Source organism: Salvia splendens, chromosome 21 (assembly GCF_004379255.2).
Source record: "Salvia splendens isolate huo1 chromosome 21, SspV2, whole genome shotgun sequence".
Taxonomy (NCBI): domain Eukaryota; kingdom Viridiplantae; phylum Streptophyta; class Magnoliopsida; order Lamiales; family Lamiaceae; genus Salvia; species Salvia splendens.
Genome location: NC_056052.1, coordinates 3,900,520 through 3,925,383, shown reverse-complemented (window position 1 = coordinate 3,925,383; position 24,864 = coordinate 3,900,520). Strand labels below are relative to the sequence as shown.

General features: G+C 37.6%; 4 protein-coding genes across 4 annotated transcripts; 3 read left to right on the top strand and 1 right to left on the bottom strand.

The window, feature by feature from the left end:
* Positions 1 to 1,595: 1,595 nt before the first annotated feature.
* Positions 1,596 to 2,075, bottom strand: LOC121784067. The gene has a single exon (XM_042182249.1). It carries the CDS (start codon positions 2,073 to 2,075, stop codon positions 1,596 to 1,598), a length of 480 nt encoding a protein of 159 aa, XP_042038183.1.
* A 3,456-nt stretch (positions 2,076 to 5,531) lies between these two features.
* Positions 5,532 to 7,030, top strand: LOC121784775 (probable esterase D14L). Its single transcript, XM_042183006.1, has 2 exons — positions 5,532 to 5,922; positions 6,439 to 7,030. Exons 1-2 carry the CDS (start codon positions 5,552 to 5,554, stop codon positions 6,890 to 6,892), a joined length of 825 nt encoding a protein of 274 aa, XP_042038940.1. The 5' UTR covers positions 5,532 to 5,551; the 3' UTR covers positions 6,893 to 7,030.
* Positions 7,031 to 12,951: 5,921 nt separating this feature from the next.
* On the top strand, positions 12,952 to 18,828 carry LOC121784774 (casein kinase II subunit alpha-2-like). Its single transcript, XM_042183005.1, has 10 exons — positions 12,952 to 13,396; positions 14,311 to 14,440; positions 14,949 to 15,143; positions 15,852 to 16,009; positions 17,092 to 17,182; positions 17,270 to 17,335; positions 17,688 to 17,770; positions 17,915 to 17,978; positions 18,104 to 18,172; positions 18,523 to 18,828. Exons 1-10 carry the CDS (start codon positions 13,311 to 13,313, stop codon positions 18,580 to 18,582), a joined length of 1,002 nt encoding a protein of 333 aa, XP_042038939.1. The 5' UTR covers positions 12,952 to 13,310; the 3' UTR covers positions 18,583 to 18,828.
* A 778-nt stretch (positions 18,829 to 19,606) lies between these two features.
* Positions 19,607 to 23,623, top strand: LOC121784771 (molybdate-anion transporter-like). Its single transcript, XM_042183003.1, has 9 exons — positions 19,607 to 20,029; positions 20,132 to 20,276; positions 20,510 to 20,678; positions 20,766 to 21,024; positions 21,161 to 21,249; positions 21,804 to 21,986; positions 22,080 to 22,165; positions 22,305 to 22,389; positions 23,111 to 23,623. Exons 1-9 carry the CDS (start codon positions 19,840 to 19,842, stop codon positions 23,240 to 23,242), a joined length of 1,338 nt encoding a protein of 445 aa, XP_042038937.1. The 5' UTR covers positions 19,607 to 19,839; the 3' UTR covers positions 23,243 to 23,623.
* Positions 23,624 to 24,864: the final 1,241 nt, after the last annotated feature.

The window sequence follows — 24,864 nt, the reverse complement described above, 5'->3', positions numbered from 1 at the left end:
TGAATTTTTGTATTTGAACCTTTATATTTGTTGTATTTTCGAGTTGAGGAGAGAAGTAGTTGACGAAAATGGAAGTAGAGAAAGAAAATGAAAAATAGATGAGGGGAAGAAGATGATTGCGTGGGAAGAGAGGAGGGGAAAGAAGAGAAAGGAGAAAATTTTAGGTTTAATATATTTAATAGGTTAGGCTTTCTTTCAATTTTATGTATTTAAGTATTTGTTCAATTTAATGGGCTGACTTTTTAATGTATTTTTTAAATTTTGAATTTCTATGTTTGTAATTTTCAATTTTGGAATGAATTATGAGTTTCCCATGTTATAATTGCTCAACGTTTTCTGTTTTTACGAGTAAAATAGTTTGTAGTTGTGAATAGTACAATTTTATTGCTGGATGGGGCATGCAGGGTTATGGGAGTTGTGGTCTGGCCCTGAAAATTAGGGGAATGATGATGTGGATGGGACTTGGGGGCTAGATCCAGCCGGGGTTAATGATGCTCTAATACTTCCCCCATCCCCAAAAGAATGCACTCTTTCTTTTTTTAGTTCGTCCCACAAGAGTATGCACTTTCTATTTGGAAACTTTTTCCTCTCTATTGAGATTAGACTCATTCTTCACTAACAATACTCTAATTACTTTTTATTTCTATCTCTCTCTTACTTTAACAATGTACATTAAAACTCATGTCCAACCAAAAATGCATATTTTTGTGGGATGAATGGAGTATATAAAATAAAACTAGGATCTACATTCCACTAACTTTTTCATCCCACTTCTTGTTACATTTTTAAAAACCTGTGTCGGGTCTTGTGCCAAGTATTGGAGATCTACTACCTCTTTGTCGCATGTTTAGTAAAAAAAGTAGGAAAAATGGAAAATATATACTCCATCCGTCCCTGAAAAGTATTAACATTTTATTCGGCACAAATTTTAATAAATAATTGGTAAAGTAAAAGAGATACCAATAAAAGTATAAGTAGTGTTATTGGAGTGGACTCCGCATAATTAGTAGTATAGTGTATGATATAAGTTGTAAATAAAATGATATTTAATGGTAATATATTGTTTAATTATTTTAAAATTAGATACTTTTCAGGGATGAATTAATAAAGAAAAAGTTCTTACTACTTTTTAAGGACGGATGGAGTATTATTAATTCATGTTTATAATACAATTCTTGTTCTGTTTATCAACTAATTTGGTGATTGTTTATACAATTAGTTGAGATATGTGACCTTTTAGTTAGCGTTGTATGTTCATCTCATAATTATCTGGAGAACTTAGTTAAATTTAAAATAATAAAGCAATGACTATAATCCTATTTATCTTTGATAGGTATCAATGTAAACGTGAAGTTGTATTAGGGATATGATTGATGCAAATTCTCAAGTTATCACCATCCTTCAAAGTCTACAATCTACATATCACAAGATTCGAGCAACGAACTTATTGAAAAATAGTCATTCATAAAAATAACCGAAATGAAGACACAAATGATCAAGGCACTCGAAAAGGATAGAAATTAAACAATCAATATTTATTTAGTGCACATAAACACACACACATATATATGGTGCGCAATGTCGACCGATCTCTCTCAGTTCTTCTCACTCTCCGTGTCGCTAAGGTTGTCGGAGCGTTTGCCATGGTGGTGGCCGCCGTCGTGGCCCCCTCTCCTGCTCTTCTTCCCCTTCTTGTCGCCGTCATTGTGGTCGACGTAGTCAGTGATGTCCAAATGAACGCCGGGATCGTTGGTCTTGTAGCTGCCGCCGAGCATGATGGAGTTGTTGATGGCTTGGAAGTTGCTGTTGACGACGTAGGAGGCCGAGTCCTCCTGCTCCAGCTGAGGGGCGGTGGCCTTGTCGTCTAGGTCGCCGCGCATGGTGGCGCCTAGGTTGGTCCCGGCCAGCGTGATCATCCTCATGCCTTGCTCGTCGTCGTCGGCTTGGGCGTGGGAGCGTTGGATGCTGCCCAAGCGGCTGGTGAGGGTGGAGATCATCTCTCGAACCTCTTGGTCGAGATTCTTCTGCTTCTCGCGGTCGGTGGGAGAGGCGGCGTTGTTTAGGTCCGGAGCCATGGGAGGGGGAAGAGAGTGGGGTTTGGTTTTGATGGGATTTTTGAGTTTTTTTGGGTAGTGAATGAAGGTTAAGTGGGGGGGTTTATGAAGGGGAAAAGTTGATACTATTTGTTGTGAGAATCTTAGTGCCTAGTGGGGGATTTTGGTTTTGGAGGTTTGAATTCTTTTCGTACTTGTGCATGCAAGAATATATCTTTATTTGCTTCCATTGATGCGAGTAGAAGCAAGGGATTGCTTGTTAGAGGGTTTTCTCTAAAAATGTAGTATGGGAGAAACTAAAGATCTTTCCGAGCATAGTTGATAGTTTGCACAAATACTTTTATCTCAGTAGTTTTGCTTAAGGAGGTGTTTGGCTAGGCTTTTTTGGCTTCATTAGAGAAGGAATGACTATTGTTAATGTTTTTTATTTTCATGGCATTCATGCTACATAACAAATGTTTGGTTTGACCATTATCATTTATCGAGTTCAATTTTTTGTGTTTGGCTTGGCTTTTAAATAATTCAAATTTGCTCTTTCTTTAAAAAACGGAAACATGCCAAGATTGGGTAGTCATCATAACTAAGGGCATCCGCAGTGGTGCGGATGTCCCGGCGGACTTCCCCGCGGACTTCCCAAAAACATCTCCTGCCACGTCATAAGGACTTCCCACTGCACTGCCACGTCATACGGACTTCCCACTGCACAGTGGCGGAATTCCCCTGCGGAATTCCCGACTAGGTGTGAGCAAAAAAACCGGAAACCGAATATCCGAACCGAACCAAACCGAAATTTTGAAATTCGGTTCGTTTTTTCGGTTTTTCGGTTCGGTTTTAAAAAAATAAAAAAAATTCGGTTTTTTCGGTTCGGTTCGGTTCGGGCGAAGAAAAAAACCGAAAAACCGAATTATATATATATTCTATTAATTTAATATATTATATTATACTATATAATATATATATATATATATATTCTTTTAATATATTCTACTATATAATATATATTATATGTATTATTAATTTTATATTATATATAAATATTCTATTAGTATATATAAAATAAAATAAAATACACATATATAATATATATTTATATTATATTTATTTTTTTCAGGTTTTAAGGTTTTTTTTCGGGTTTTTCGGTTTTGTCCGGGTTTCGGTTTTTTAAGTTTGGTTTTCGGTTTTTCGGTTTCGGTTTTTCGGGTTCGGTTCGGTTTGGATTTTGAACTAAATTCGGTTTTTCAGTTTTGGCTCGGTTTTGGCAAAAAACCGAACCGAAACCCGAATGCACACCCCTATTCCCGACGGAATTCCCACATTAAAAAAAATCACAAATTCACAAATTAAACAATTTCCGGAAGTAAACAATTTACGTATTTAAAATTTAGGCGAAAATAAAATTTCGACGAAAATAAGGAAAAAATTCCATTAAAATAAGAAAAGTACATTTCACCAAATATAAAAAACATTTCAATAATTAAAAACTACATCAACGACGACCCCTACGCTGCCACACTTCTTCAATAATATCGTTCTGGAGTCGAACGTGGGCTTGTTTTTGGCGCATGTCGGCAAATGCACGGACTTTTATATAAAAGAAATTTAGAGAGAGAGAAACTTGTTAAAACAAGTTGTGCAAAATGAAACGAAGTTCATCGAGCGGTATATATAGACATTACAAAAAAAACGAAATAAAGCGGAATTCCGCAGGAGTCGACTCAATGGCGGACGTCCTCGCGGAATTCCACTTAACGCCGAGGACCTGCGACGTCCTCAGCCCAATTCCGTATCCGTGGCGGGCACGCCTAATGGCGGACGTCCGCGACGGAATTCCGGGACGTCCGTGGGAATTCCGCGCGGAAGTCCGCCATTGCGGATGCTCTAAAGGAATGACCTTTAATTAGGCGGGCCCGAGCAATTAATGCGGGCCTTGTAGAAATGGTAAAAGGCAAATCAAACGATAGAAATAGATTGCATTGATGCATTTAATCCTCCTAAAAGGCAAACCAAACACATACACTCCCATTATTAATGTTAACAATATGGAAATCACTTCTGTATCGGCAAAATGATGATCCTAACTCCTCTATAAAAGAGTGAATAACTCTCCTTCCTTACAAAAAGTAGCTCATTTATATGGTATTCGGACGGACCTAAGTTGGTGATGAGTTTCTTTATTACAGGTATGCAAGTCCGACGATTATTTTGGCTCACACATTACATGCATGTATTGAAACTCCTTTTGTGTCCCATATCCATTAAATGATGATCTAGCTAGGTATTATTTCAAACCGTATAAATACTAAAGATATCCAAAAATAGAAATAAATCATTCATTATTAGTGGAACAACTTAGAAAATGGGAAGAGAGGAGTATTTATTTTTGTTACTAACATGACAATTTGATCTACTGATCAAAGCTTTAAGTATTGGGTATAACAAGTATAAAACATTATCCGGGCGTAATACATCCCAAAGAAGATAAGAGCTTACACTGAAATAAATTGAACTAAAAATACAAATCGAAACTTTAAATTGTAATGGAAAATAAACCGAGTCGATGAGTCTCTTTACGCAAGACGAGATACGCCTCAATAGTGCTCTCGGATTGGCATGTCGTCCCTAAAGATAAAACGGCTTCGTCTCTAAAGTAGCAGCACTGCTAGCAGCAGAGCTCCGACGAACTGAATAATGGCAAGAAAATAACTTTGACAGAAAAACAAAGTTGTGGGGAGAGAGTTTGCTATGGAGAGAGAAGGTGTTAGTTGTGTGTTAGAATGCATGGATGGCTACCCTATTCATAAGTGGACGTAGTCAACACGGACATTAAGTCTGTAATCATGGCTTGGCTTGACCGTCGAGGGTTAGAAACTGTTACTTTTTTCCATGATTAATTCAGAACTAACATAACTCAGTATTAGTTTTTCCCTTTGGTGTATCCGGTATTGTTTATCGATATTAATTCTTCCCTTTGGTTTCTAGATTATGAAAATGGCAGAATACAGATAGCTAATAAAAAGCATACTACGCTAATACTTGTGATTTGTTGGAGTTAAATGATAAATATGAAACCCTACGTTTTTAAGTACATGAGTTTAAGATGAATGATCTTTTAATTTCTACATTACAGATATCCCCCATTTCCTTGTTATTTGTTCATTTTTTATTTGGCATTGATTTTAATCAATATAATGGAAAGTGAAAAAATTAATTAATGACAAATCTTGATTTTATATACTACTACTATTAATTTTGCTTACTCTTGTTCACGATTATTCACAAATTTAATTATCCTATGTACCTATATTGAATCACCATTATTCAGTATTGCTAAAAATATCAAAGGAAAAGATTCTGACGGAGCATCATCACTTTTATTAAAGCAAAAGCCACCGCCTTCCCGCTACACCCAAAACTAGGCCACAAATCCCAAACTCTTAACATTCCTCCATTTCCCCAAACCGATTCACAAATAAAATTAAAAAGTAAAAGCAAAGCAAATGGCGAGCTCGATCGCAGAAGCGCACAACGTCCGCGTGCTAGGCGGCGGCGACACCGTCGTGGTCCTAGGGCACGGGTTCGGCACCGATCAGTCGGTGTGGAAGCACCTGATCCCGCACCTGGTGGACTGCTACAAGGTGATCGTGTACGACCACATGGGCTCCGGCACCACCAGCCCCGATTACTTCGACTTCGACCGTTATTCCACCCTCGAGGGCTTCGCCTACGACCTCCTCGCCATCTTAGAGGAGTTCGGAGTCCAAAAATGCATCTACGTCGGCCACTCGCTCTCCTCCATGGCCGGCGCCGTCGCTTCCATTTTCCGCCCCGATCTATTTCACAAGCTCATCATGCTCTCCGCCTCCCCAAGGTCTCTTCTAATTTCATTTTAATTAGTACAATTAATTGTTTTTATTTGAAAATTTTATTAAAGGGGACGAAGGAAGTAGTAGATTATAATAAATGTTATAATTCTTTCTATTTTTTTAATTGTTAGGATATTAGAATTTGATCAGATTTAATGAATTGTGAAGTAATTGATAGCTTTTATTTGAAAATTGATTAAATTTAACCAGAAATTGATGAGATCATGAAATTGAAATAATGGAATGGAAAATTATATAAACATCTCTGTGATGATTAATGAGAATGTAAGATTTCTATGATTGCTTTACAAATGCTATGATCTTCTAACGTAACAATACTGAAATATGGAATCGTTCTTCTGGCGCGTTGGGCACTATAACCCTAGCTTATATTTATAGTGAATATTAGATCCTTTATTTTCTATTTGGTCTCTCAATAAATAGAAACTATATCCTATGGTATCTATACTTATTTCTAAAATAAATTTGATACAGTTTAGCTCAAGCTTTAATTTTGATAGGTTCTTGAACACGAGGGACTACTTCGGGGGGTTCGAGCAGGAGGACATCGACGAGTTGTGTGGCGCGATGGAGACGAACTACAAGTCGTGGGTGTCGGGGTTCGCGCCCCTGGTGGTGGGGGGCGACATGGATTCAGTGGCAGTGCAGGAGTTCAGCCGGACGCTGTTCAGCATGCGGCCGGATATAGCACTGAGCATGTTCAGGATGATATTCACGTTCGACCTGAGGCACTTCCTCGAGCGCGTGACTGTGCCGTGCCACATCATCCAGAGCTCCAAGGACTTGGCCGTGCCGGTCGCAGTGGCTGAGTATCTCCACCAGAACCTCGGCGGGAAGTCCATCGTCGAGGTGGTCCCCACAGAGGGTCATCTGCCGCAGCTCAGCTCGCCGGAGCTCACCATCCCGGTGCTGCTACGCCACATACAGCATGATATTGTAGATGGTGATCATTGATGAGCCGTCGAGAAATAAATGTTCGTGACATTTCATGCTTTGTTTGGTTTATTTTTTCCATTTTGGCCTAATGGTTGGATATTGGATAATTATTGTGGCAACTTTCGTATGAGGAATATCAAGGGAACATTTCTTAAATTCAATACTGTTTTGTTTAGTACAAATTGAGGGATGGAATTTTTTTTTCTTAGACGTAAAATTCTTAGTACTTCATTTTCACAAGTTGCGTCTATTATTGTGTATGTTATAAGCTGTGAATTAGACCCAAAACCTTGAAATTCACAGGCTATATGTATATTTTTTGTGAATATCAACCTTGTAAGATTAAAATTGAACCGTTAGTCCATGAGAAATCGTCCAACAAGACATAATTCCATATCACCGCAGAATCCTCGGATTGTAGAGTTCCATTGTCTGGGATGAATTGAGTTCATCCTCTGAATTCTCATCCAAATGAATATTTCACTGGGTTCAAATTTACAAGACAACGATTGATCGAACTCCCATCGAAAATGATGTCGGGATTTTTTGTTGGAAGTTCGTCGGTAACAAGTGACGGATACATCTTTGTCGGTAAATCTCATATTTTCGTTGGAAAAGATCAGAGAGGGTGAGAGAAACCACGACCATCAATGCAAAAATAGGATCGTGTTTTTCGACCCTCGAAAATGTCAATTTAAAGAAAAAGGGTAAAAGCTGCTAAATCACTAACTTTGGAGACTTTTCGCTTTTTCCGGTAAATTTTTCAACAAATGTCAATTATCTTACAAACTTTGAGGGTATACTGTATGTAATTTTTTTTATCCGATTAGAATCTTTGTTTTTTTGATGATATTGATTTTACGTGCTTGATCTAAAAACTTACATGGACTTACCTAGAATTAAAGCAAATGGTGCTATTTTTGTATCCGAAAACGACATCATTTTATACTTGAAAACGTTTAAATCAAGAATTGAATATTTATAAGATTTTCTTCCTCAATTATCTAGGGTTCGTCTATTATTATTGAAGAATTTTCTCCATACATAAACCTTCGAGGTTGGATTTTCTCCATGATTGACCTTGAAACTTATATAAATCGTTTCTATTCAAGTTTGTACTTTATTTGATATTAACCGACGTTTATTTTGATTTCCCACCATATATGTCGATTTTTACATAACATATGTATATAATGTGGGAATGTTTTCGCCGGCCCATAATCCTAGTTGAGGTAGCAGTGTATGGTCTAGATGAATCATTTTCAAAAGGGTATCTTTTCCTAATCTTCTTTGGTCTACCATACATTTTCTTTACTAGAGATGGTTGGTATACCGAAGTGTAAAATATTCATGTCATTATTATACCGAAATTTTACGGTACTGCATCATATCGTACCGAAAGTTATGGTATCCTAAAGATTTGATTTTTTTTCAGTACGATAAGTGCGTAATAACAGTGTTTCAGTATTTTTATGTCCAACCTCGTAATTTAAGGCCTCGAGCTATTTCCTAATCTTTGGACATAACTTGTCTGTACAAGAACTAATTTCGTCTTACTCACTCTAATGTCTTTCCATCAAAGAGATTCTCATGTCCTCAAGTATATCAATCAAATTTAACTCTAGAACTAGAATTAACAATATAATCATTGAAGCTTTCACAAACATTATTTAACATAGAATCAGAGCATTGCACAAGTACTATTATAAGGTCTTACAAAATTTAGTTTGATTCTTATCCATAATGTCGACAAACGCTACGTCATTTTCCTTCTCCATTTCCAAGCATGCCATGTTGTAATCCTATTCTTATACATATGTGCTCCTAACCAGCCTACATAATAGACTATTCAAGACAGATCCTTTGTGGCTCTTCTTCCATTTTGCATAAATGCCCATTGCACAATTTTCATGCTAGGTGGGGCCAATGCTTCACAATTTTCTCAAGACCCTACAGAAATCAAGGGTCAAAAACAAGAATAATATCTACAACTTTTACATTACTGTTAAAATAAAAAAAAGTATACCATCTGTTTATCACTAATATACTAATAAAAATTATGCCAACTTCTTCACTAAAACCGAATTCTTCTGCCAAAATGTTGAACCAATTCCAACATCTCGTATTTTTAACTTCAATCATTGCCCAAGCTATAAGGAACATCTCCCATTTGTCTTCAATAAGGCATCATCCAAGCTAAGGGCATCAGTAACCCCGTCCCCATTTCCGGCCACAAGTCCCCTCCACGTCATCATTCCTCTACAGTTGCGGCCCAGGCCCCAACTGCTGTAACCCTGCAGGTTGCGGCCCGGGCCGCAACTAATAAATAACACTATTCACAACTCCAACCTATTTTGAAAGTAAAATAAAAAACGCTGAAAATTTATAACACGGAAAATTTAATTTCATCGAATACTGCAAAATTACAACATATAAATTTTCAAACTGAAAATAAAATACATAAAAACATAATGTCAATGCTGGAAAACGTTGTTGCGAGTCCAAATTTCTTCGATTAGATCGGCTTGGAGGCGAGTGTGTTGTTCCTCTTGGCGCATCGCAGCTGAACGGGCCATGACATTGCGGATGTCGTGAGGAAGGCCCTGCACGGGCGGCTCGGTGACAACGTAGTTACTCCCGGTGCTGGCGAGCGGATCGTCGCTCCACAAAGTGACGTTATCTTGTTCGTCCTCAACGATCATGTTATGCATTATGATACATGCATACATTGTGTCGGCGATGTTTGACCGCTGCCAACCACGGGCCGCTCGACATCTTTCCGAGCCGCCTCTTGCCTTTGGGCAAACATTGCCCTCCGATCGGTTGTCGGAGCTGTGATAGTCTTCACGAACACGGGCCATCGAGGGTAGATCCCGTCTGCCAGATAGTACCCCATACTATACCGACGGTGGTTGGCCGTGAACTCTACGTTCGGTGCTCGCCCAGCACACAAGTCGTTGAACAATGGAGACTCGTTCAACACATTGAGGTCGTTGTTGGACCCCGCGACACCAAAGTAGGCATGCCAGATCCACAATCTGCAATCGGCAACGGCCTCCAACACAATCGTGGGATGTGTGCCCTTGTGCCCGCTAGTGTATTGTCCTCTCCAAGCCGTTGGACAATTCTTCCACTGCCAGTGTATACAGTCGATGCTTCCAAGCATCCCCGGGAAGCCGTGGGCCCGCTCGTGCATGTTGACCAACTTGCTAACGTCGTCGGTCGTTGGCTTTCTCAAGTACGTATCCTTGAATGCTTCGACGACTGCCCGACAGAATCTAGCGAGGGACTCCCGTCCAATAGGCTCGCTTACATGGAGATACTCATCGAACATATCTGATGTAGTTCCGTAAGCGAGTTGACGAATGGCAGACGTGCATTTCTGCAACGTCGATATGCTTTCCCGGCCCACAGCATCGGTAGTTTGGCAGAAATACGGGTCACGAGCTACAACGACGTTGACAATGCGTATGAACAAAGGCCTCCGCATCCGGAACCGGCGACGGAACATCTGATCACTCCATCGCGGATCTCTAGAGAAATAATCCGTGAAAAGCCGCAAGGCAGCTTGTTCACGGTCTCGGTGAATATACATCCGGGTACGTGGTACCCGGGTTCGTTGTTCGTTCCAAGCTTGAATAGCAGCTTGGAAGCGTTCAACTTCGTTGTTCATTTCTTCTTGGATTGCCGGTACCGCCTCTCCTAACACTCGGGTCAATTGATCTTCGAATATTCTTTGACGAGGAGGCATTTTTTCGAATTCTAGGAAGAGATTTGAAGTTGAATGTGAAGTTGAATGTGTATGAAAATGGAGTAGTATTTATAGAAAAAAATTTCGAATTTAAAATAAAAAAAAATTGGTTGCGGCCCGGCCCGAAGACCGTGTAACGCTGGGCCGGGACTCGCCAGTTGCGGCCCGTCACCGTGCAACGCCGTCCCGGGCCGTGACGCGGGACGCTCCCCAGGCCGGGAACGCGGCCCCGGGACGGGCCTGAGCCGTGCCGGCCTTCCGTGTAATGCATGGGACGGGGCAGGACTCGCGATTTGCGGTCCGGCCCATGGCGTTACGCATGCTCTAATGACCATTCTACAAAAAATATGCAACTCTTTTCTCAAGTCACTAAATCATACTCCTTCCGTCTCAAGGTAGTTAAGTCGTATTTTTTTTGGGTTATACCAATATAGTTGAGTTCTTTTTTGGCAAAAAAGTCTATCTTCTCTCCTACTTTACACTCTCCACTTCAACCTTTACTACATCAATTTCTTAAATCTTATGTTCAAAAGAAATATCTCAACTATCTTGGGACCGAGGGAGTACGTTGATACGATCATCCTCTACATATTATTAGGGAATATTCATAGGATATTATTCTATTTAGTTAATTGTGATTCACCATATCTTTCACATATTTGTTTAGATATTTGTTTCTTGTTCATTAAGTTAGGGTAGTAGTATTATAGTATTATAAATAGCAGAGCTTGTTATCATTCAATCAATAACTCAATGAATATATTATTTTCTACAAACTTGTCTTGAGCAACAAGAATATTATCGTTCCATATTTGCTGCCCAACGGAGAACGTCCGTGGAACCGCAAATCGTGGCCTTTCCTTCGAGCACGTCGAAGGTTCGATCACCTTATCTCTCCGAGAAGTTAGCCATCCGGCCTCGTTACGGAGAACGTCTGTAACATACGTACATATACTTGAACATAAATCCTAATCAACTTAAGAAGGTATTTCCTAAATCCTAATCTTAGCTTAATAATCTTCCACAGAACTCCTCAACAACTCAATTGCCTTATGCTTTGTATCATACAACTTTCATTTTATAGCATCATGTGTGCATACCATCTGCTTTAAGTCCCTACCTAGTTCTTTCATATTAAGATTTGGTCTAACTCTAGTAAATCAAACAAATCTGGTTAAAAAGTTAAGATCTGCGAATTAAAATGAACAAAATCCTAGTTTCAATCAAATTAAATAGTCAGGGGACCGGACCTCCATCTTACTCGGATTGGTGTTCGTCCCCATTGTGGACCACCAAAATACACAGCTTCCCGACACAATGAATGAAGACAACCAACCACTCAAAATGATGCAAATAATCTGGGATCATGTGGGACCCCTGCCAACAACTGCGGGACCACCATGATACGAGACATTACCATATCTTCTCATATCTTCCATGTCTTTTATTTAGTTATCTTTTTTTATTCATAGTATCTTTTTCATATCTTTGTTTTCTTATTCAATAAGTTAGGGTAGTAGTATTCTAGTATTATAAATAGGAGAGGATGTTATCATTTTAATCATTCAATGAATATATTATTTTGGCCAAGTCCCTTGCATAATACGTTGAATCCTTAATCCTTACGCCACCTGCTGCCCGACGGAATCTCACTGCGCACAGCCGGGACGTATATCTGATCTGCAGTCACTGCCCGACGGGTTGGAACCCCGTCGGAACCTGCGCACAGCCACCCAGATTCTTCCTCCGCCGACCCCCACGGGCGCCGGATTTATCTCTTCATAGTTGTTCTCCACGGGCGTCGGATTTATCTCTTCATAGTTGTTCTCCGTTATACCGAACGTTAGGGATTTAGGTCCTTAGCACACCACCAATGTTTTGCACTCAGTCAGGATTCAAGTAACGAGTGAGAAATTTGTCAGAGGTTTGTAGGATTTCAGAAATTTAAAAGGTTTCAGTATCTCAAATGTGAAAAATTCATTTCCCGTAATGTTCTAGTGTGGAGTCTTTGGCCAATTGACACCGTAATGATCCACATAGAAATTTCACATATAATGGGCACTATAGGATCCACGTAAATTAAATTGACACGCAAGAACAACTATTTGCCAAAACAACTCATCGTAAAAAGAAAATATAAACGCCTTAAAGTTTGTGATATAATTAAATATTTTAAAGTTTAGAAAATAAAAAAATCGCCATTGTGATTTTAGCTTATTAGACTTAAAAAAACTAATTGTCCAAGTTGAAAAAAGTCAACTAATTGACAAATAAAGCTCTTTTAATATTGTGTAAATCACTGAATTGGGATAAATTGTATCAGTGGAATCAAACGATAATTTCCTTATATCTTACACTCATCCACACCTCCAAACAAAAACCATACTGCAATTCCTTTATTCCCCTCAGATCGAATCGAATTTCTGTGATTTCATGCATTTTATCTGCTCTAATCGACAGTTAATTATCAGCTGCTAATCTCCGTTCCCGATCGTTACTCAGAAAAAAAGGAGCAATCGCAATTGATCGACGCCGCTGGCGCACCTCTCCGCCCTATTGCTCCAAATCTCGCTATTTTGCGCCCTCGTCGCGCAGCTCCATAATCAACCGTCCGCTTCGGCCTCTTCCTTTGCTGCTATAAGTAAGCCCAAAGACGCCGTCTCGTCGGAGATCTGCGCCACTCTGATGTCGAAAGCGCGGGTATACGCGGACATTAACGTGCTGCGTCCCAGAGAATACTGGGATTACGAGAATCTCACTGTCCAGTGGGGGTAAGTAGTTAATCACAACTATTTGCGCTTAATTTATTAGTTATACCGCCGCAATTTTGTGTTAATAGGGATGATTTGTGATAAATGTTCAACTGTACGGATTTTGAGCTAGAGTTGTTAATGGGAACATTTTGAGCAAATTAATATGTCTGGTAAATGCATTTTAAATTCTTTTATTTCATTCAATTTGAATATATTTGTGTTTGCTCCGTGCTGAATTCTTAGCCTAATATATATTCTAAGTCGAACACGAAAGAAGACTGTGGCTTTCGGGCACTTATCGAGGAAGTGCTCGTGTGCATAAAATCTCCTGAGTATTGGATAACCAAGTAACGATATATAACTCAGCTGTGAAGGTAATTTAATCAATATATGAGACCTTGAAAAGAATTTGAAGATCATCCTTTTCTAGACTTACACACACTCATCCAAATGACTCAAAAGCTTGCTTATTAATTGAGTTGGGCTTCGTTGTCAGTTTTCGAGAGCATTCTTTGTTTAGATTTACATGCACTCACCCAAATGACTCAAAGGCATCTTATCAATTGAGTTTCACTTGTTTCTTAGTTATGAGATCATTCTTGAAAAAGAAAATGGTGTACTGCAACATCAAGATTGTATAGGAATGCATCTCTTACTCTTCATCTTGTAATTTCCCAATTCTTATTCTGATAAGGTGTTATAATTCAACATAGATTATTTTTGTATTACTACATGGAAAAGGAAGAACGAATGTTTAATCCATTTGGGGTGAAAACAATCTACAACCTGTTCTTATCTACGTCTGAAGAGTTAAGGGCCAATGTGGCTCTATAGAAGTTTCATTTTTTTATTTTTGAAAGAAATATCTTATCGAGCACTGGGGCCTTGAGCACTTATTAATATGTTTAAACTTGTTTCCTATATGCTTCCAGAGACCAGGATGATTACGAGGTTGTTCGTAAAGTCGGTAGGGGAAAATACAGTGAAGTTTTTGAAGGCATAAATGTAAATAGCAATGAAAGGTGCATAATCAAGATTCTGAAGCCTGTTAAGAAGAAAAAGGTTTGTTTTTATCCTCTTAATGGGTGCCAGGTGATTAATTCACATATTCTCAATGAGCTTAAGCTCTTTGGAGATTTGACCTATCCTGACGCGTGACTTTTTATGGTGATGTTTGGATCGAAATTAGCTTTAAACTGAATGAAATTGAATCTTCCTCATGTAAAAAGAGTTTGCTGTACTTGGATAGTACTTGTGCACAGTTTCAAGTTTTTGTCTTACATACTCGTTAAGTATTTGTTTGAACTGTAAACGGAAACTGCATGGAAAAAGGTTGCTTTTCTACATTGCTGAAAGTATCCATTTATAGCTTCTTTTATAACTTTTTTCTTCTACAATCTCATTTCATTTTTTTGTTCTTCAATGTCATTTCTGATGTTCTTGATTATCTATCAAAGTGTTCTTCTTCGATGAGAAATATAAAAAATTTCATGTAACTGGACCAATTACATATTTATGTCCCGTGATTCAATGTTGTGTCTATAATGTTTTCTTGTAAACTTCTGTGCAGATAAAAAGAGAGATCAAAATTCTGCAGAACCTATGTGGGGGACCCAATGTTGTCAAACTCCTTGACATTGTTAGAGATCAGCACTCTAAAACTCCTAGCCTGATATTCGAATTCGTTAATAGTACAGATTTCAAAGTTCTGTACCCCACATTAACCGATTATGACATACGCTACTACATATATGAGCTTCTCAAGGTGAGGATATGCTTCAATGACATATTCATGAAAATTCAATTTCCTATGAAATCTTATCTTTCATACTTTTGTCCTTTCAGCTAGTGGCTACATATTTTCATGAAAATATGCTTATCATAAACTTCTTATGTTAAGAAAGATTATATATTGTTTAGGATGTACCTTAGAAACCCCCACCATAGGTTGACTTTATTTATCATATATGGAGGGTGCTTGTGCATGTGCTACAGGCTAGGTGGCTTTGCATTGACTGATTTTTTTAAAATGTATTATAATTTTTATATGAGGGATTTATCTTGTAGTATATCATTTATATACCATTTCCACCACATGACCTTCACTTTCTCCATTTACAGTGCAATTACTCCATCCCTCCACTATAAGTGTATCACTTTGGGTTCGGCATGAGTTTTAATAAATGTATGGTAAAAGTGTGTTTAGTGGAGAAAGGGGCCACCATATGTTAGTGGGGGGAGGAACCAAAAAGGAAAGTGATATCAGATATATTATTCATTACTTGTACTAACACTGCCCTTGATGTGAGATTCTTTCTTCACTCACCAATGCATTATTTTATTACAGCCCTCAATAACTTAGCCCTAAATTAGTAAACTACAGAAATAAAAGATAACTATAACTAAATAATGGTCTCTATCACTTGTCTTGTTTGATAGTATTTCAAACCTATTGTCATTGATTACTTTGTAGGCACTGGATTACTCTCACTCCCAGGGAATAATGCACAGAGATGTTAAGCCTCATAATGTAATGATAGACCATGAATTGCGAAAGCTTCGCTTGATTGACTGGGGTCTTGCAGAATTTTACCACCCTGGCAAGGAGTATAATGTCCGTGTTGCTTCAAGGTACATTGTGGCTATTTGCTTAGGGTAATTGGTAGTGATTTTTTTCCTTTATATATTTTCTTCTCCTTCTTCATGTTTCTTAACTAGATTTGTTGAGTTACTATTTTCATGATTCATTTTGATTATCCTTAGTATGATATTTTTCATCTGATGCTCTGACTTCTCATTTCCAGAGACGACTCATGCCATTAGGATACATATGGATACAATATCCTTCCTGAATTTTCTTCCCTACAGGTTGTTCCAGTTGGACTTGCGTTTGTGAAGAAAAAACATAGGAATTGGAGACTATAAGTAGAACTAAGTAGCTCATTTATAGTTAGGGTTATGGTAAAAACTTGTTTTTTCGTAAAATTATGAATCTTGCAGTTAACCTATAGAATATAGAGTAAATGCACTTGACATATAAGGTAACTGCACTTTCATGGTCTTGTAATTGTGCCCTATGTGATTCGAATTTCAAACCCAGGATCATGAAAGTTCATGTACTTTATAGGTTAAGTATCGTTACTTCATATATTTAGTGCATATACAAATTTATATTTGTATATGTTGGATGACATCACATGCTTATTTTCATTTTTACTCACTTTCAGTCGTATCATACCTATAATAACTTTGGGGTCATGAATACTTATTTCGACCGGATACCCTACCTGCCTAGCTGACCCTACCTTTGATTTGTAAACTTTCTACAGAAACCAATATAAATGACTTAATCTCTGTATTCTATATTGGATTAAATTAATTTTTGTATGTTGTTAGCATAGAGCCGTGCGGGTATGGGTTTCCCATTTATTTTATTGGATTTTGGTGGATCCAATCCCCAATTGGGTACTACTTGCTACTCAGTTAGCATATCAGAGTATGGATTATCGGAAGGATTACGTTCTTCATTTCAATTTGCTTGAGAATAGTAGATTTCAGAGTTTGTAATATCAGAGTATGGATTATTGGAAGGATTATGTTCTTCATTTCAGTTTTGCTTGTTAATAGTAGTAGAGGTTGTATGTATTTGGAATGAAACTCAGAAACTGTTAGCTGGTTGATATGATTATGTTAAATCTCTTCTATTGATTCAGATACTTCAAGGGTCCAGAACTTCTCGTTGACTTGCAAGACTATGACTATTCCTTGGATATGTGGAGCCTGGGTTGCATGTTTGCCGGGATGGTTAGATAATTGAATGGGTCACTTTATCAGTCCCATCGATGTTTGTTCCTTGTTTGTCCTTATCTTTTTTTCATGTTGATAATGCAGATTTTTCAGAAAGAACCTTTTTTCTATGGACATGATAACCAGGATCAACTTGTGAAAATCGCTAAGGTAAATACGTTGGCTTGCCCATTGAGACCATGGGCGGATCTAGCTAAGGCTTAGGTGGGGCATTTGCCCCTCATATTTTCTCACTCACATATATATTATCTATCATAAATTGTATTTCTTTTAATCTTTCACTAAATGCCCCTCTTCAAATTCTTAAAATTCCTTCATATGCCTACAAATTTCCTAGCTCCGCACCTGAATTTATTTGAGACATTGTATGTAATTCAACTTCCATATATTTAAATGGGTTGTACTAATAGAGACAAAAAGTAATATAGTGGCGCAGCTGACAATCTCTTAAAGTTTGCGGATCTCCTATGCAACTCATCTGATTTGAGATTTTCTCCTCCAGGTCCTTGGGACTGATGAGTTAAATGCGTGTCTACACAAATACCGGTTGGAGCTTGATCCTCAACTAGAAGCTCTTGTTGGAAGGTATGCTATTTGCTAAGAGTTACAAAATGAATCCAAATTTAACCTTTAACTCATCCTATCTGTAGTAAAATATTTTAGATGAAAGCTGGTCTTTGGCTGTGACTTAACTAGATGCTTTCCATTTAACCACTTTCCATTTCTCAGGCATAGCAGGAAACCATGGTCGAAGTTTGTTAATTCAGATAATCAGCATCTTGTGTCACCAGAGGTCATGCTTTGTTCTTCATCCCTTCTTCAACCTTTTAAATTATAAGCAAAATTACTTACACAAGTGAAATTCATAAATCAATTTCCTCTTTTTCCAAGTTTAGAAATTTTGTCTTACTCTGACAGGCCATCGATTTCCTCGACAAACTCCTGCGATATGATCATCAAGATAGGCTCACAGCAAGAGAAGCTATGGTATGTTCTTCACTGTTATCATCGACTGAGCTACACTGCCCCCTGCATTTTGAAAATTTCTACTGCATTCTAGTTGCAGAAAACTAAAATTTGGGCATACTTTGTATATTTACATGCAATTAATTTTTTAAAGAATCTGACTTTTTGACATTTGTTAAAAAACTGAAAATGTGAGTTTAACTTATGTTTTGATTTCAAGATAAACTTTGTTGATGAAGCTATGAAATGTCTTTTTGGCCCCATCGTGAAATGTCTGGCTCCGTCACAGTGCTTGTTAACCTATCTTATGTCTATTCATTGGTATGTTCTTTTCCGAACTCTAATCTTGTGCTCGACTAATCTTATTCTAGGCTCATCCATACTTCTCGCAAGTAAGGGCTGCAGAGAATAGCAGGAGCCGAACTCAATAGCTCAACCTCCTTGCCCGCAAAACACAGCATATCTTTGTGGTAATGTAACAAATGCAGCCGTTGATACCCTTGTGATCTTATATTTTGATCATTTGTCACTTTCTAAGGAATTGTTTTATAACTAGCTATCATAACATAACCCTCTCATTTGTCGGAGTTTTCCAGTTTCTGTGTATTATGAGTATATTTTTGCAATATTACTTTATGTATCCATTAATTGAGTGGAAGATTCCCTTTGATTGTTTTGCTTCACATGGAGTACTACTTTTGAGTGAAACCTCTCCCCTACCCATATAGCCCGTGGCATAGATTAACTTTTTTTAATAGCATCAATAATGGTTTTTCATCTATTTCTATAATAATTCGAACCCTCGACTTATTTGTTCTATGTAAAACGTCTTACAAATTACAATGGAAGCAAATCAAATCGACTACTGAAGTAATATATGTGCTCGTTGTAAACTTTTAAGCTCAATTTATGTTGGTGCAACAATGGATATTACCCTGCAGACGCCATCTATCCTTGGTGGTCGACTTTTGTCGAGACCTTTTCGTCTCGAACATATCGAAAAGAGTTCTTTTTGCTGCGGAAGCATGATTTGACTAGAAAAGAAGTTTTATCGTACTCCAAAGATGGTTTGCAATCGTAAAAGGTCTGAGGCGTATGTGATTCAAGGATGTGTTAGCCGATAACATGTATGCGTGCGTCACATTGCACAATATAATTATTAAGTATGAAGGAGCCAATTATAGTTGGGTGGACGAAGACCTATCCAACTCCTCACCCGGAAGCAACCCCCAAATCATGGTGCACCCATGAATTTCCAAACTTATATATACCGTCGTGAATAACACACGATAAAAACCAACATGGTCAAATTCAAAACGACATGATTGAAGAAATATAGACACGTTTTGGTCCCCAATTTATTTGCTATAGCATATTGTTTATTTAAATCTATATTTTATTTATTTTAATTATATAAATTTTAAATACTTCAATAAATTTAGTAATTTTTATTAAATGGGTTCAACAACTTTCACCAAAAGGAACCCACCATTTTACCAAGTCTGGTGCTCAGTTTATGCTCTGTATTCACTTTCAATTTGATTTGGTTCGCTGAATTTAGTTCAATCCGGCCACAAGTGTTTCCCGGCTGATTATACTCTGTTCTGATTTCACCACGATTTTCGACTGGATTCACCGTTTTTTGTGAGCTCAACAATCAACATTCATGCGACAATCTGTGTAAAAAAATGGGGGTTGTGATTGAATCTGATATATGGGAACCAAACAAATCAATTTATATACTATTATTCATCTTCTCTGTGGTTTCAATCTTCTGTTTGCCCGCCAAATCTAGTGCAAATGTGCTCGATCACGCGTCTTCCGCTTCTCTTCTCCGCTTCCAGCGCAAATTTCTCCTCCTCTTCTCTATTTCCTCAGGTCACTCTAAATTTGTGTTTTTGTAATGTAGGTTTATTTCCTGCTAAATTAACTTCTACTTGTTTCCCCTTTGGCTGACAAAATTTATTTGTGTGTCAAAAGTGATGGAGGGTTTATGGGCTGTGTTCGGAGAATACGAGTTGACGTTTTATGGATTCGGTAAAGATCAATTGCTGAATGTTATTTCCGTTGGATTTGCGGTCTCTCTGTTTATCGGGAGCTTTATCGGAGTGCTATCTGATTTATTGTGAGTATGGTGCATAATATAACTCAATAGTTATGCCAAGTTGTGGCCTTTCTTTGTGTGTGGTTGGTTGGAAATGTGTTGCTCAATTTTGCAGGAAATGAAATCTAAATTAGTATTTTTTGTAGTTATACCTCTGGAAACTACCTTATAAGTTTTGCTATTTTGAACATTGTGACAATTTTGCGATTGCTTTGAGTAATTAATCACCTTCTATAAATATCTTGTATGCGCAGAGGTCACAAGAAGCTGTGCTTATTGTTTTTCTTGCTACACCTTTTGGTGAGTTTATGGAAGCTAGTCTTTGGAACATCTTCGTTTTTGTTAACAAGCATCTTTCTTTCACTGGCATCGTCGATATTTTCCTTCGGGTTCGAGGCATGGATGGTTGTTGAGCAGGACAAGGTTGGTCTAGGATTTTACTGAAGACTATCATTTATTTATATTTATTTTGATTTTTGCGATGATGATGATGATACTTGTATTTTGCAGCTTGGGCAGAGGCAAGAGGTACTGAATGACATGTTTTGGATGATGACTTTTTTGGAGTCTGCATCTTTTATCGGAAGCCAGGCACTTGCAAATTATCTTATTGATGATAATGTGATCAGAAATATTAAATCTTTGTGGATTGGAGCTGGAGTTTTGGCTGTTCTTGCTGTTGGTCTTGTCACTCGAGGCTGGCAAGAAGCTACTCAAACAACGATTTTGAAGGATTATCGTGTTTCGTTTCACAGACATGTTATTAGTGGTATATCAAAATTCATGTTCTTTCCTTTATGGCATATGTTTGGGTTTGCAACCTTAAGGAATTATAAGAGGAACTTTTGTTATTGGCATTTGGCTCAAAATCTTCTAGTGAGTAACAATGTATTCTCATTTTGCAGATAAAAGGATATGGCTCTTGTCGTGGGCACAATCTAGCGTGCATTTTTCTGTTGCAGCATTTTGGATTCTTTGGGCCCCATCTATAGTGGTATGATTATGAAGGCATCAGTTTGTCCCCTACACTTTTATTATAGCCTGCAATGTCACATTTATGCAAGGTGCAATTTGTAGGTTTGCTAATTTGGAGCACATTTTTTAATTCCTTTTATAATGCTATGGATTTGGAGTCCTAGAAAAGTAGATGGTACTGATAGTGTTCAGTATCTGGAAAAAATTGTGAAACTTGCGAGGTCATTTGACTTTTATGTTAAAAAATTTATCTGCAGCTCATAGATACTGGATTTGCTAGATCATCCATATGTTTCTTCTTGTCATGATCTAGCCATATGTTCTTCTATGTATATTAATGTATATGTATGTGTGTGTGTGTGTGTGTGTCTTATAATGCTCGCACATGCATAGAGAGTTGACACGTGCTAGAATTTCTTTTCAACAATTAAGTTGTATTTTTGGTTCAACCTAAATATTAACTATGGTGTATTTGCTTGAAAACTTTCTTTTGATTGCTATTGTTTCTTATTATACTCCTATTAACTATGTAAAAAGATCTTAAAAATTTGTTTGACCAGTATTATGCTACAGGCTGATGGAAGGGAGGTGTCTTTGGGATTGATATATCCTTGTTTGCTTGGTTCAAAGATGCTTGGTAGCACTGGATTCCCATGGTTCTTCCACGTGCCATTAGTGCTTCGGACAGAGGAATACCTAATGTATGCATTCACCATAATGGGCTTTGTTTTGTCAATTGTGGCCTATGATTATCAGGTGAGACAACTTCATATTCATTTTTACAGCTAAGTATTAATGTGTTTAATCTTCTCGTTGTAGTATTTTGGTTTAAGGTTTTCCTTATTTCAGGAAATAGGGCTTCTTGTAGCATTATTCTGCTTATTTCAAACTTGCCTGGGCATGGTTTTGCCGTTTCTTGCCCGATTGAGAACAACGTAAGCTATCAGTACTTTCTACTTATTTATGAACCCTATGTTGACCTTCATTGATGAATATTTTATTGCCTGATGTTTAATCTAGAATGATGAACACAAGTGTTGTTTGCAATCTTCTCCTTCTAATTATCCCATGCAGGTATCTGCCAAATGAAATTCGTGGCGGGATGATGAGCTTATCTCTCATGCCTGCAAATGCAGCAATCTTGTTTCTTCTGGTCCTGGTATATTCTACTATCACATCTCATATTCGTAAAGATAATTATAATAGAATCAATGGGTTTATGATGTTTTTACTATGGAAGGGTTACTTTGTTCACTATAACCTGTCTCTTTGGGTACAAAATTGCATTTAAGATGACTGGAAATTGATAAAGTTAATGAAATTGCCTGTCGTATGTAATTCTTTTTCTTCCCTGGGACTTAAGAGGGCATATTATACATGTAGAAAATAATAGGTTGAGAAACTTTTATGTACTTTGTAAAAAGTAAAAACCCTCCTACCTCGAATTGGTTGATTGCGGATCTTACAGTACTTCATGAAGCATGAGTGAAAATATATAGGATTTTGGGCCTTGAGGGCTTCACAGCTTGTTTGGAAGTCTATGTATATATAGGGAAAGGTTCAAATAAGAACCTTCTTCAAATGAGAACGTGAGAACCAATTGCACTGACCATACAGAGTATATATACACTGAATGTAATTTTTAGTTTTCACAGTGTAGATACTTTATAGTGCTGTGTTCTTACAATAAAAAAATTTGTAACAATAACCAATCCTGTGTATATTTACATATTTTCATGCACATGTAAAATTTTGGGGTTTTCGATTGCCTTTTTTTTTGCTGTCTGAACTAAATTGCATAGCTTCCTTTTGTAATTCCTTTTATTGATCCATTTTTTCCTTGACATGGATTTGTTGCTACTACCGTGTTGACGTTGCAGAGAGGTCATCACTACATCGCAAATTCAACTATTACCTCTATTGCTGCTCTTGGGCTGTTTACAGCAGCTGGCTGCATGTATTCGTTAAAAAAATGGGGAAAACAACTCCAGCCGAGTAGACGCAACTTGTGATCCCAACCCATTCCTCGAAAGTTCATTCGACCATCAATCCTCTGAAGTAGAAGGCTTGCATCTTCTTGTACGATCAAATATCTGATTGGCGAGAGAGATGGGTGGTGGTGCTATATGTCGATAACTGCGTGAAGCATGTTTTTGCCAGCCAATGTAGAGTGACGGAAGAGGGGGATGAACGCTGCAAACGATCTTTCTTTAATGGCTTACGGGTTTGGTAGTTTCAAGAAGAGGTAGTGTTAGATGCAGTCATCAGTTGCGTACATGGTAGCCCATTGCATTGATGCTCCGGATTGCGACTAGCTGAACATTACCACCTGTAGTCATTTGTGCAAAATATGGTAATTTAACAAAAATATCAAATTTTGTGTGTTTTAATAATGTTTTTTGTTCTCTCCTGAAATTGCGAACTGAAAACATAATAGAAATTCACACAAAAAATATTTTCTTGTTAAAAGTTGGAAAACCCACTCTCAAAGCGCAACGGACTTAACAAGAAATTATTTACAACGCAAGAATTATTTTCAAATGAATTTGGGCTACGCATTAATTTTTTGATGTAAAGGTCAACAAAATTGTTTCTTTTAATTTTTTAAGTTAATTTTTTCTTTTTTAAGTATTTCTTTATTAGAAAAGGTCAAGCACAAAATTGAAGAATTTAATTAAAAAGGCTCGTGCACACAATAGAAAACTAGCAATTGGTGGCTAAAACCATAAATTTAGGGTGAAATATGGTTTTATGAACTTTAAAATTGGTAAATAAAATTGTGAACTTGTCAGATTGTAGTAATTTTTCAATGCTGAAATTAGTTGTTAAATTTTAAAATCTTGAGAAAAAAAATCAAATATAGCTTGTGATAAGGACCAACAATTGTTCAGATTTTATTTAAAATTTGCGGCTCGAAATCATATTATATTTATCCTATATACACCTATTCTACTACGGTGGCGTTCGGTTGCCATGACTAATATCATGAGACTATCCATCTAGAATTAAGTTGTGGATTATTTTAGTTGGAGGGGGAGGCTATGACTAATTATCATGAGACTATCCATCTATGATTAAGTTGAAGGGTTCAATCTTATGAACCAAACATGATACATATTTAATCATGAGATTTAATCTTGCCAACCGAACACCCCGTAGATGTCGGATTAGCAGTAACAGGACTTAATCAGTGGTTACACTTCTTGAGCCGGAACCATGTTCCCGGTTTGAACCAGAACCGTCTTACACGGTCCGGGTCTGGGTCCGAATCCAACATTTTTGAACCACGAAAGGGGCAAAAGTGGAACTAAAAGTTATTTCTTGGCTAATCTAATTACTGGAATAAGAAAAAATGACCTTAAATCCCCATGAAAGGCCGGATGTCTCTACACGTGTATATGCCCATTCGTGGCCAAGAAAAGTGAAGCACGCTTTTTACGAAAGCGTTGTTTGGTTTAATCCATTAAAATTGAGAAGAGGGTTAACGTCATACCATCCACTTTCACCCAAACTAGTAGTGCCAACTTGCATGATAAAATCCATCTCTTTAAACCATTACTATTTTTTTAGTATATATAATTTCAAGAAGTCACACTCACGCCAAACGGAAAAATCAAAACCAATATATGAGGCA

Excerpts from the sequence above, each read along its gene's own strand:
- LOC121784067 (XM_042182249.1), bottom strand. The coding sequence starts at position 2,075 with ATGGCTCCGGACCTAAACAACGCCGCCTCTCCCACCGACCGCGAGAAG.
- LOC121784775 (XM_042183006.1), top strand. The coding sequence starts at position 5,552 with ATGGCGAGCTCGATCGCAGAAGCGCACAACGTCCGCGTGCTAGGCGGC. Across the intron at positions 5,923-6,438 it reads ATGCTCTCCGCCTCCCCAAG|GTTCTTGAACACGAGGGACT; the intron begins GTCTCTTCTAAT and ends TAATTTTGATAG.
- LOC121784774 (XM_042183005.1), top strand. The coding sequence starts at position 13,311 with ATGTCGAAAGCGCGGGTATACGCGGACATTAACGTGCTGCGTCCCAGA. Across the intron at positions 14,441-14,948 it reads AGCCTGTTAAGAAGAAAAAG|ATAAAAAGAGAGATCAAAAT; the intron begins GTTTGTTTTTAT and ends ACTTCTGTGCAG. Across the intron at positions 16,010-17,091 it reads AATGTCCGTGTTGCTTCAAG|ATACTTCAAGGGTCCAGAAC; the intron begins GTACATTGTGGC and ends CTATTGATTCAG.
- LOC121784771 (XM_042183003.1), top strand. The coding sequence starts at position 19,840 with ATGGGGGTTGTGATTGAATCTGATATATGGGAACCAAACAAATCAATT. Across the intron at positions 21,250-21,803 it reads TTTGGGCCCCATCTATAGTG|GCTGATGGAAGGGAGGTGTC; the intron begins GTATGATTATGA and ends ATTATGCTACAG. Across the intron at positions 22,166-22,304 it reads CTTGCCCGATTGAGAACAAC|GTATCTGCCAAATGAAATTC; the intron begins GTAAGCTATCAG and ends TATCCCATGCAG.